At 60.5% G+C, this 12,504-nt stretch overlaps 1 protein-coding gene across 1 annotated transcript in view; it reads left to right on the top strand.

The window, feature by feature from the left end:
• The window catches only part of GLI2 (GLI family zinc finger 2), a 240,919-nt gene that overhangs the window by 209,894 nt on the left and 18,521 nt on the right, over positions 1-12,504 (top strand). Inside the window, exons 6-8 of the mRNA XM_059054909.2 lie at positions 6,977-7,178; positions 8,767-8,980; positions 10,301-10,423. Of these exons, the coding sequence (XP_058910892.1) occupies positions 6,977-7,178; positions 8,767-8,980; positions 10,301-10,423 (539 nt within the window). The remainder of the gene's footprint in view (positions 1-6,976; positions 7,179-8,766; positions 8,981-10,300; positions 10,424-12,504) is intronic.

Raw genomic sequence — 12,504 nt, 5'->3', positions numbered from 1 at the left:
ACACTCACTCTCCTCTTCCATTCGTGAATGAGGGTATTTATTGAGCACCTACTACGTACCAGGCATGGAGCCAGGTGCTAGCAACACAGCGTGCCAAGCCCTGCTCTCGCGGAGCTGGCGGGGGGGGTGCTGCTCTGTGGAAGCTCCCTGTCGCAGCAAAGAACACCTGTCCCGAGGCCGCCCTGCCTACCTAGCCTGTTTCCTCAGCACCCGTGCTTCACATTCCAAGAGGAGGCGGGGCCGTGGGGGAGAGAACGTCCCGGGGGCGATGAGTGTCCAGCTGGGATGTGGAGACCAGGGGCACCCGGCTGTGAGGAGTCCTGGGGAGAGGGTGTCAGGAAGGCCACCCAGGTCCACATCTGGCGCAGCAGTGTCCCCAGCCCACCCACTGGCAAACCACCCGCAGCTTTACCTTCGCCAAGTGCCACCGACACGGTAACTCTAGTCTTATATTTTTAACAGACTCACCTTAAAATAGACCTTTATTTTTTTTTTTCTGAAGTGGGAAACCCATAATGTCTGGGGAAGATGTCCCCGTCTGTGTCCCCGTCACGCCTGAACGATCTCCTTTGGGTCGTGTGTGTGTCCTTCACTGGGGAAGGTGCCACAGCCTTAGCAGCGAGGCTGGAGTTGGAGGGGCTCTGGTCGGTTCTTGCTGAACGGCAAAGCCAGGCCCTCCGTCCCCCGCAGAGCACAGGGCCGGGCTGTGCGCGGGACAAGGGGCATCTCCAGCAGAAGCCGCCCTCCCTCTGCGGGGGGCCTCCTGGCCTCCAGGTGGCCAGCGAAGGCCCATTGCCCCTGTCCTTTACGGAGGCCGATTAGCAGCCGGAAGACTGCGGAGTGACGCGGCTTTGGACGGTGATAGATAACCAGTCCGGGGATCCGAGGCCATTCTGCCTTAGTGTGGGCCTCTAGAGAGCACGGAGGTCACTACTTGTCACCGGGGCCCTAAGATGGAGTTTGCTCGCGTGATGCCGTTGCGTGTTTGTGGTTTGACGGCGGAGCCGCAGCCCCCGCCCCCCGCCCCACCGCGCCGAGGAGCTTGAAATGCTTCCGTGTGGAATGCTGTGTGCCTACAGCCCATGTTTCCTACGAGCTGTATATTTTATTGTCGCACGGACACTCATTTCCCTCGCATGTCGCCTCCGTGCTGATGCCCGTTCTTTGTGCTGCCCACGGGTCCGGGGAGGTCTCAGGAACCGGTCACACGGATCACGCCATGGAGAGGAAGGGGAGCTGACGGAGGGGCTGCCAGAGGCCCGTCCCAGGAGGGCGTCCGCACCCAGTCTGCCGACAGGAGGGAGACGGGGGGCAGGGCGCTGAGGGCAGGCTCAGGCCGAATGGTGTGTCCGGCCCATCCGGCAAGCCTGCCCAGAGTCTCGCGACACAAGCGTTACGAAGCCACTTTCCAGGTGGGGAACGTCGAGCCCAGAGCCCTGAGTTTCTTTGTCTCCATCGTAGACCTGGGAAATGCACTCATAGGCCTCAGCACACACCTCTGGGCTCCAAGGCCTCAGTGCTTTCTACTCCCCTGCAAGAGGGGCTGTGAACAGCTAAGTGTGGGCCAGGCCAAGGTCCTCGGGCTGGATTTCCTTAGAGCATCTCCTTAGGGAGTCCAGAAGCAATCCGGCGAGGGACTGGGCCATGCAGGAACGCTCCCTGAGCAGTGGGGCTCAGGGCTCACAAGCCCTGCCACGAGGCTGTGCCCTGCTGTCCCCAGGGAAGGCGCGTCCCAGCCCCGGGTCCACAGGAGGCCCATCCGGAGCTGTGGGCGATACGCTGCTCGGTAGTCCGTAGTGACCCTGAGGTGGGCGCTCTGGGCTCATCTTCTGGGTGAGGAACAGCCCAGAGAGGTCCAGCGACTCGCCCAAAGACACCCAGCTAGAGCTGGCAGACAGGGTCAGACCCTGCGTCTGCCCGGGTTCCGGGCCTGTTTCTGCATCTCCTGCCATTTCCGACTATCCCAGGGAAAGAGATTCCCCCGCCCCCGCGAGTGCTCTGGGATCATTACCTCTTGTAACCCCGCTTCAGTGGTGTCTGGCGATCCTGCCCAGAGCCACAGGTACCACTGTCATCTCCCACCGAGACGCTGAGCTCCAGGAGACGGGTCTGGGCATCCTTGCTTGCAGCTCCCCCAGCATCAAGACCAGTGCCTGGCCAACAGACTGCTGCAGGAGGGCCCGATGGGTGTGTGAAGTAACGTGCGAATGAGCGAAAGAAAGAACTAGCGGACAAAACGGCATCCCGGTCAGGTGGCGTCTGGCGTTTGCCCAGGTGAGGGCAGGCAGGTGGCTGGTCACCCAGCGGCCGTCGGCTCTCAGAACGGGGGCATCCGCAGATGAATGGACATGACGAGCCTGCCGGTCCTGGTCATAAATCACAGGAGAAGCCGCGGGAAATGAGTGCCAGGCTTTTCTTTCTATTTAGTAATTTATCAAGGGAAGAGGTGCATTAATAAACATATTTCCCTCGAGGGGAGGGAATAACAGAGATGAATATCACTGTCAGATTTGGCCTGTTTTGTCTTGTTAGGGGCGCACGAGAGGGTGGGAATCCAAATATTCGTAGCAAAATCTTTTTTTAAGTGTATTGCAAAGATGTGTGTGTATTTGTTACTTTGTATGATATTAGATCTACCCCCTCATCTTGTATTTTCCCATTTACCAGTCAGTTCATGAGTAACAGGAGTCTTTGGGAAGATTCACTTTTATATCTGAGTTGCCTTTAAAGTGAGGAGGAACAAGGAGTGAACCCAGCAAATAAGAATTAAGAAGCTTGGGCTTCCCTGGTGGCGCAGTGGTTGAGAATCCGCCTGCCGATGCAGGAGACACGGGTTCGTGCCCTGGTCCGGGAAGATCCCACATGCCGCGGAGCAACTAAGCCCGTGAGCCATGGCCGCTGAGCCTGTGCGTCCAGAGCCTGTGCTCCGCAACGGGAGAGGCCACAACAGTGAGAGGCCCGCATACCGCAAAAAAAAAAAAAAAAAAAAAAAAAAAAAAGAATTAAGAAGCTTGGAGGACACCCGGATAGGTGGATGAGTGCTTAGGGACAGATGTCCTCCACTGTGGCTCCGTCGTCTTCTCTAGGTTTGCTGTCCTTTTCTCCGTTATTAGCTCTCAGCTCCCCTGCTCACCAAAGAGTCCTCCTAAGCCCCTAAAGAAGCCGTGTTCATTCACAGTTTCATTCTGGAAGGTCTGCTGGGTTCAAGGCACTGTCCATGGTGCTGCCCCTGTGTCCTCAGGACACACCGACCACGCTGCCCGCATTGTGCAGATGGGCAAGGAGAGGCTCCGGAGGCTGAGTAATGCACCCCAGGGCAGCCACTAAGTGTCAGGCTGTCTGTGTGCCCCCACTGGTGTGAGTGTGTGTGTGTGTGTGTGTGTGTGTGTGTGTGTGTGTGTGTGTGTGTGTCCCCACCCTGGGCCCCTGCACCCAGGAGAGCCCTCCCCTGATACCTACCTACCCTCCCCACCTGAGCAGAGGCAGTGCAGTGGCGGTTCTGGGGTCCACCTACCTGCTTTCCAATCACTCTCTACTTCCCCTGGCCACGCGGACTTGGGCAAGTTACTTGTCTTCTCCTTTGTAAGGTGAGGCTCATAACAGTTCCTTCTTTATGGGACAGTCGTGAAGATTAAATGGATTTATACTTGAAAATGCTTAGAGCAGTCCCAAGTATCCGCAGGACGCTCAGTAAGAACTGACTTTGGATGCCTGAGCGTCCACTATCCCTTGATACACCACGCCTCTGCCCCGTGCCCGGCTTTTGGCGTCTCCTACTGGACTCACCACCGAGCCAGCTGGATCCCGGTGCCGGGATAGAACGGTGAGCGGGGAGACCGAGTCCCTAGTTCACAGAGGCGGGAGAAGCAGAAGCAACCAGACATACACAAGCAGGCGCAAACTCCCCCGAGCTGCACCTGTTCACAGAGAGGGGACCGTGGTGTCCTGAGAGCGTCCCAGGGGTACCTGCCCAACTCCAGGAGGTCAGCGACTGTCTCCTGGGGAAAGTGATGAGCCTGCTGAGGGCAGAGCGCGGCAGACAGAAGTAGCAGTATGTGCAAAGGCCCTGTGCAGGAGGCTGGAGAGGGGGTCGGGGGCACCCACAGAGCCACTGGGTGGGCTGAGGACTTGTGCCTCTTTCCTAGTGGTGGTGGGAGCTCTGGAAAGGTCTGGGGTGGGCAGATGCAAAGACGTGATCTGATTTGGCCGCAGTGAGGAAACATGTGTTGGACAGCAGTTAGCTAAGGGCCCCCGGATGCCCCAAGCAAGTGGGGGGCTGGGCTGGTGGAAGTGGGAGATGCAACTGTGAAGGAGGTGAGAAGGGGAGGCGTCAGGCCAACTCCCGGGTCCCCTGCTCTGCTGCTCTGTGGGTGGCGGGCGCCCGCCGAGCCCAGCCCTGCAGGAGATGGGCGGTGTGGGCTGAACTGGGGCTGCCCTCCAGACGTAGGAGACCAGGTGGGCAGCTGTCTGTCAGGAAGTTCACCATCAGAGCCGCTAAAGTGAGGATCTGAAAGCTGTTTGTGGTGAGAACCTCTTGCCGGGCCTGCCTCTCCCCACCTCTCTGAAGGTACACTCAGGACAGACAAAAGCCACAACAGCAGGGCTTCTTTGGACCTGGGTTCAAATCCTGCCCTTGAGCAAGTTGCTAACCTCCCTGAGCCTCATTTTCTTATCTGCACAGCTGGGTTTGCATTTCGGGGGGCAGTGATGGCTGTTCATCGCAGCGGTAGGTCTGAATGTCGTCACTAAGCGGGGGGCTGTCTCCGGGTCGTTCCATGCACCGGAATTCAGAGGCAGGGACTTATCCAAACACCACAGCGAAGGGACACACGCTGCCTCTCGTTGCTGGTGGGCCAGGACCCATCTCTGCAGTCCGGGATGCCTGTTCGGATGGGTGGTCGTGTCTGTGGCACAGCCCAGGCGCCGGCTGGGGAGGGGCTGCTCCGTCGGAGCCTGTGAGGCCGAGTGAGGCTGTGCGACACGGTGCCGGGCTGGGGTCCTTCCCGCCGCAAGACGGAGGTGGTGGAGCGGTCCGAGTGTGTCACCCGCTGGCCTGGGTGCCGGCGTGCTCCCAGGCCCCTCCGCGGGGTAGGATGAGCTGGCGCTCGTCAAGTGGAGCGCCTTCCGTGAGCCCGCCGTGGCTCTGCTTGCTGAGAGGTCTGTAAGCCCCAGGCCTCAGAACCCAACAGAATCAACAGACGGCCAAAACCAAAGACGTTCAAGGAGCAGAATACCCCTGAGTAACTCGACTTCCTCTCCCAACTGGGAGCTTTCCTCCAAGTGCTTCATCCTTTCTGGTTGAAAACAAAGTCTGTGATTACACGCGTGCGCTTGTACAGACATACGTACAAGGTACCCGCCCGGGGCAGTTGGTCTTGGACCCAGCATCCTTCATCCACAAAGGAGATGGTTAGGAAAGAAGACCCCAGGACCCCCTTCCAGCTGGAGGATTCTGGTGGCCCAGGCTTAAAGGGGCTTCCCAGATTTGCCAGCCAAGGATGGGGCGGGGGGAGGGCTGGGCGTAGCTGCCCCCCGGGGCAGCAGGCAGGGGCTCGGCCGAGGCTGCTCCAGTTGGTGGCGGTGGGCTTTTGAGTGGGTCGGTTGGTCCTGGGAACGCGGGCCCGGAGAGTCACAGGGTGTCGCTCCCGCCCTCAGTCCTCCTGCGGTGGTGGAAACGGCGCACTGACCCGCGAACCCGCCGCCAGGACATTCTGCGTCTCCCTGGAGGAGGGGACCCTTGGGGTCCGGGCAGGGCTGGGCAGGCAGAAGGGAGGCGGGCGGCATTGCGAGCCCGGGAACCACCTAGTGCGCTCTCCAGCACGGCCCTGGAGGTTGGCACTTGGGGACCCTTCGCAGAGAGGAAACTGGCCCAAGGAGGGTCTGGCCAGGGTGGGAACCTCGGCGTGTGGGTTCTTGTCCAGCGATGTTGCCAGACCCTTTCTGGGCTGCTGTGTGCCCGGAGGGGAGACCGGAACCCTGGTTGGGAGAGGAGGTGCTGTCAGGAGGAGCACTGTCTGGGGCCCCTGGTCCTGAGGCGCAGGGAGCCCGGGCTGGGGGCAGGCCCCCCTCCCTCCCTCCAGCTACGTGTGTACGTATGAGGAGGGGGAAAGTGTACCCGACACGCGTGTTTAAGGCAACAGGTCCCCGGGACCCAGTGACTCCAGAGGGGAAGGGCCTCGGTGTTGGAGAGCCGTCTGTGTGCGGCCAGGCTGCCTTTTGCCGTGGCACCCTGCATTCTCCCCACCCCAGACCGGCCGGGAGTCTGGGGCCTCTGCTTGGCGAACGTGCAGTCGGGGCGTTTCGGGGCGATCCTGGTCGCAACGTGATGAGCACGTGACTCCTTTCCCTCTCCTTCCTGTGGAAAAGTCACCCGCTGGGATGCTCTACAGCAATGAAAAAGGCGCCGGTTCCTGCCACGCACAGCTGCGTGGAGAGACCTCACCGATAATGTCGTACGCGAGAAGCCGTTTGAGGAAAAGCATTGATAATTCCGTTTACGTAATAGACAAATGCGCAGAACAGGCAATGCTAAGCTGAGGGTGAGAGGCCAGGATGGGGGCTGCGCCGGGGAGGGTCCGGAAGGGGCAGAGGGGCTGCTGGGCGCTGGCCGGGCCCTGCTTCTTGGCCCGCTGCTGGCTTCACGGGTAAGTTCCCTTTGCGAGAGGCCACCGAGCAGTTCACCTGTGGCTTGTGACTTGGGCGTTGGGCCTCAGGCGTCACTGGACCCGGTCTCGGCCTCTGTGCGCCTAACAGGACAGGCGCTGACACAGATCCTCAGCGCACCAGGTGTGGACCAGGCCCAGCATGCAGATGGGCGGACTGAGGCCAAGAGAGGCCCGTGCCCCAGAGGCGCCAGCCGGACGGGGGCAGATCCGCCGTGCCCATCAGACCGTCCCCACCCCCAGCCCCCTTCGCCCGTCACGTCGCCCCCACGAGCGCGGCCACGCTGACGCGCCTTGGCCTGGCTGTCCCGCAGTGTCGCGTTTCTCCAGCCCCCGAGTGACGCCCCGGCTGAGCCGCAAGCGGGCGCTGTCCGTCTCCCCGCTCTCGGATGCCAGCCTTGACCTGCAGCGCATGATCCGGACCTCGCCCAACTCGCTGGTGGCCTACATCAACAACTCGAGGAGCAGCTCGGCCGCCAGCGGCTCCTACGGGCACCTGTCGGCCGGCACCCTCAGGTGAGCCCAGCCCGCGAGCCGGGGCCGGGAGTGGGAGCTGGGCTGGGGCCCAGTGGGGAGGGTCCACACTGGCCCCCCAGGAGAAACACAGGACTTGTTCTTTGGGTTTTTTAATTGAAATATAGTTGACTTACTGTGTTGTGTTAGTTTCTGCCATACAGCAAAGTGACTCAGTCACACATGTATACATTCTTTTTCACATTCTTTTCCACGTGGTTTATCACAGGATAGGGAATAGAGTTCCCTGTGCTCTACAGTAGGACCTTGTTGTTTATGGGACTTGTAAGTCAGTCTGCTTGTAACTGTTCTAGGAATTCAAAACCAGTAGTGGTGACATTGACACATGCCAACATTTGGGTACGTCTTCATGGGCCCGGTTTTCACCCACCAGAAGATTTTTTAGTAACCCTTACCGGGCCTGTCATGAAAGATTCCAGCACGAAGTCAAAGAGGACTGTCCTAGTATTTCAGCAGTGTCTCTGACCAGCACTGAGACCGCTGGAGGTGTGACACTGGCTTGGCCTGCACGTCTCTGGGCTGGCAGATGTCTCCCTCTGTGGTCACAGCACACTCAGACCTCACCGTCACCGCCCGCCCTGTCCCCTCTGTGCAGCCCTTGACTGTTCAGAGGACTCAGACCCCAGCCAGCCAGGCTGAAACCCATGTCCTTACCCTGGCCCTCCTGGAAGAGGCCAGGGTTAGAGGAGCCTAGGAATGCCAAGAGAGCTCAGCCCAAGGACCCAGAGATAAGGGATGATAACAATTATATCAGTTATCTTGTGCTGTGTGACAAAAAACCAAAAACAACCCACCCCCACCCCCGCAGTTTCAAACAGTAAGCATTTAGCCTCGCACCGCTTCAGAGTCAGGAGCGTGAGACTGGCGTAGCTTCAGGCCTCTCACGAGGCTGCGGTCCAGATGTGGGCCAGGGCCGTAGTCACCTGGAGATGACTGGGCCTGGACATCTGCTTCCAGGATGGCTTGCCCTTGGGCCTGTTGGCACACGCTTTACACCCTCTTTGCGGGAGCCCCTCCGCACGCTGCTTGAGTGTCCTCACAACATGGTGGCTGGCGCCCCCTCCCCCCACCCCCGAGGGAATGACCCCAGAGAGCAAGGAGGAAGCCACAGCATCTTCTGGGACTTAGCCGCGGAGGGCACCATTTCTCCCTCAGTGTCCTGTTCTGGAAAGAGTGGCCCGCATGCAGGTGGCATGGCAGAGCTCAGAAGACAGAGGATAGTGGGAACTGGAAGGCTCGGGACACGCTTCCTGGACGAGGGGGCGTTAGAACGGGGTTCAAATGGTTGGGGAGCATCAGCGATGCAGGGGCGCAACTCAGGCGACAGAGCAGCGAAGGCCAGGGACAAAGGCTGCGTCCTGGGGCAGGGCCTGGGTGGAGGCCTGAGGCAGCGGCAGTGGGGAGCCACGGGTGCTTGAGTGGAGTAGAGCTGTGGTGACGGGGCAGTCAGCAGCGTGCCCGTCCCGATCCCCGGGCAGGGTCGTGTCTGCCCGGGAAGCATGAGCCTCACAGAGTCCTGCCCCCACCCCACCCCAGCCCTCTCCATCACCTTGTCTGCCCTTCTCTGCAGCCCGGCCTTCACCTTCCCCCACCCCATCAACCCCGTGGCCTACCAGCAGATCCTGAGCCAGCAGCGGGGCCTGGGCTCGGCCTTCGGACACACGCCACCCCTGATCCAGCCCTCACCCACCTTCCTGGCCCAGCAGCCCATGGCCTTCACCTCCATCAGTGCCACATCCACGCAGCTCGGTAGCAGCAGCAACTGTCTGAGTGATGCCCACCAGGTAGGTGGGGGCGGGGGGCGGGGGGCCATCAGGTACTCATCTGCCCCGAGTGAAGGCCAGTCATGGCCGTCTCAAGCCAGGAACCTGTGGAAGGACCCTGGGCACGGGTCTGGCTGGCACCGTACCTCTGGGCAGAGGCCCCGGGATCAGACGGGCCTCGGGCTGGGTATGCAGTCAGGAGACCGGGGCTGGGTCCTCACACAACGCCCTCCCTCACCATGGGCCAGCCCCCAGCCTCCATTCTTTGGCTGCCTGTCCAGTAAGCATATGACTAAATGGAGAAACCCTGGCATTCAGAGTCGGGCATCATACAGGGACCTCACACAGCATGTAACGCGGATGGCCAAAACAGGTGATTAATATTGTACAGCTTAGTTTGAGAGCATGAGTTTACCCGAGGCCATCTTATTTGACCTTCCCAGCGGGCTTTTGACATCCCAGGCCGGCTCACACAGGGCGTGGCCTGCTCGGGTGCCTCGAGCATTTGATGAATGAACAAAGTCGTGTTTTGCAGATGAGGAAATGCCCTTGGCGTCCTAGAGATAATATCAGATAGTAGGAGGGGCACAGGCCTCAGCACCAGATCAGGTTTTGAACCCTGCCTACCTGAAAGCCCTCTCAGCCTGAGCTCACACACCTGCAGAGTGGGGCTGCCACCGGCACTGGGTCACTGAGCTGGGGTCCACCTGCATCCTGGTTAGTGCTCACGATGACCGTCCTTGAGGTAAAGCAGCTGCCCAGGCCGCCCAGCTGGCAGGGCAGAGGCTGGAAGTAACCACGTGCTGGGGAGGAAAGACCAGAGGCCGTGCGGTCTAGGAGCGGCCCTCTTCTAGAAAGTTCTCCCCAGGGCTCCAGGCGGCCACCTAGCACCTCCCCCAGACGGTGGCTGTCAGCTTTTGTCACCTCCCCTGACTCCACGACTCTTACCCACTTGTCCCGAGGGGCCAAGCTCTTCTGTCCTGCTCCCTGGACTGGCCAGCCCTGTTGTCCTCAGACGCAGAGCCGCCCCTGCCTGGGAGGGCTGAGAAGTTGAGGCCGCTGAGTCGGGAGCGGGGTCCCCAGCATTTCTCAAGGAAGGGGTCTCTGCTCCCTCTCCGTGGCGGCGGCGGGTACTGTGGGGTAGGGAGGAGGGTGCTGGTGGGCCCGGCCCTGGGCTCCCCGGGCTCCCCAGGCTGTGCCCCAGGCCAGAGGACCAAGCTGTGCTGGGACTCTGTCTCTGAAACTGCAAACACAAGTGTTGGCCCGGACGGCCTAGTGCGAGGGTCCGGGGTAAAGGCCCAGCGGAACTTTGGGGTGCCCCCCTGTGCTCCCCTCCCCCAGAGCAAGCAGAGCGGCGAGTCGGCCGTGAGCAGCACCGTCGACCCCCTCGTCGGCCACAAGCGCAGCAAGGTCAAGACGGAGGCCGAGGGCCTGCGGCCGGCCTCCCCTCTGACCCTGACGCAGGTAACCCGCCGGCCCGCCTGGCCCTGCTCGAACTGGGGCAGCTGCCTTGGGGCCATGACCCTGTTGAGAGTGGGTGATGGATGGCAGCCTGCGTGAACGAGTGAGTGAGTGGGCCAGAGGGGGCAGGGCAGGCACGCCAGGAAGCTCGGGGAGGACCAGAGCTGTGTCCCCGGCTCCCCGCCTGCCTGAGGGGGAGGGGGGAGGGAGGGGGGAGGGGGGAGGGAGGGCTGCAGCTGTCTGTCCCCCCAGCACAAGCCCCAGCCCAACTGAGTTGCTCACGTCCCCTGAATGGCTCAGCCCCGAAATCTGAACCCCACCCTATTCCCTGAATAGTAGGACTCACATCTGCCCAGACACCCCCCCCACCCCCCCACCCCAGCTTCTAGGTCCCTTTGTCTCCTGCACTGCACGGTAAGCTTTGGAGAGGTGGCACTTTGGGAACAGTGCCTGGTTTGGCTCCGCGTCGCTGGGTTTGCCTAGGGCCTGGCGCGCGGTGGCTGAGAGATAATATTTTCTAAGGACTCAACGCACATTTGAGGGGGTGAGTGTACAGTGCCTGGGAGGGGAGGGAGGACAGTTCCTGGCGGGAAGGAGGGGAACATAGCATCCCGCAGTCCGGAATGAGCCTGTCGTGGGGCTGAGACCCTAGTGCAGGTGTCTTTCTCTGGAGATCCTGTCACTTATTCCAACACCAAGCCGATAGGCACACAGCCCCAGCTCCAGGGAAGGGGACGGCATGCCTGCTGACCTCGGGGGCAGGCCTCTGGTGGTGGCCCGGTCTCCACCCATTACTACGGACTCTGCAGCTGTGACACCATGGGTACTCGGGGCCTCTGGTCCCCGTCTCCCCTACATCTGCCGGACCATCCTTTATCAAACCTGTAAACCATAGGGTGTGTTCCAGGCACTTAATTTTTATGAAATATTGGGTTCTGTTATTGTCAGGTAAGCAGAGAGGTTGGTGACAAATTCTTCTCCCCTCACTGACACCAGAGCATCTCTGTGTGATGCATGGTTTCCACATGGCTGGCCATCATCAGGGGCCATTGAAATTGGTGAGGACGGTGAATATCCACGGGAGATGAACTCACTGGAGCCATGGGGCCAGGGCTGCGGGGAGGCGCTCAGCACCGGGGAGACTCCTGCCCCACCCCCTCAACCCGGGGGGCTGCACAGAGCCCACCCTCCTGCCCAGCTCCGCTCCTACCTCGTGTCATGGAAGGACGGCCGTTCATCACGAGGAGGTTGTCACCGTGTCACTCAGTGACCTGACTCCTCTGCTCCGTGACTCATTTGCAAGGTGGACGGGCTTGCTTCCTCTTGGCAGCAAATGCAACAGAACGAATCCCGTCTCAGCTTCAGCCCTCAGGTTCCTGGGCTGGGATGCTGCCCGGCTCAGTCTGGAAGCCCAGGCCCACCCCCACCCCCTGCCCCTACACTTGCCTCCAATCACGTCCATGTGGCAGCTTCTTCCCGGCTCCTCTGAAGTAAGCAGGGCAGACAGCTTGAGGAGTAATACGTCTGTTTCCAGTTTCTCTGGAAGTGTAGAGGCATCAGGAGGCCCCAGCCCTCCCACAGCTAGAGATTCGGGAAAGAGGCATTTCTGCCCCTCCTTTCAATGCGGACCCAGTGCTGCCCGGGGACTTACCGGACAACACGTCGTTTTCCTTTTCCGGAACAACGTGCATTAATTGTGAGGTGCTCTGCGAGATGACACTCAGAACCCACCCCCTGGAGAGCCCTCTGCAGCCCCGGTGGAAGGCCAGTCTGGGGTGCACGTCCGCACCGGCCACGGGGGGGTCACGAGACCAGTTTCTGCTCCGAGAAATGGACTCAACTTCAGGAGGGATGCTGAGATGGGAGGCTGCAGCCTCCGCTCCATTGAGTCCCTGTAGCCTTTGGGAACTGGGATGCCTGTCTCTGCGGAGAGGGCGTCTGCCCCCCCTTAGCCTGAGCTCTAAATGCTTTCCCCAGAGGCTCTTCTGAAAGGCAGACGTTCCTGCCATTTTAGAAATAGTTGAGAAGTAAAGCAGGTCCTCCTAACGTCTGCCCCTTTGCCTGGCTTTTCTCTGAGCCTGCCC

Source organism: Kogia breviceps, chromosome 2, assembly GCF_026419965.1.
Source record: "Kogia breviceps isolate mKogBre1 chromosome 2, mKogBre1 haplotype 1, whole genome shotgun sequence".
In the NCBI taxonomy this organism is placed as follows: Eukaryota; Metazoa; Chordata; class Mammalia; order Artiodactyla; family Physeteridae; genus Kogia; species Kogia breviceps.
The sequence above is the reverse complement of the archived record's forward strand: the minus strand, read 5'-3'. Positions and strand labels throughout refer to the sequence as shown.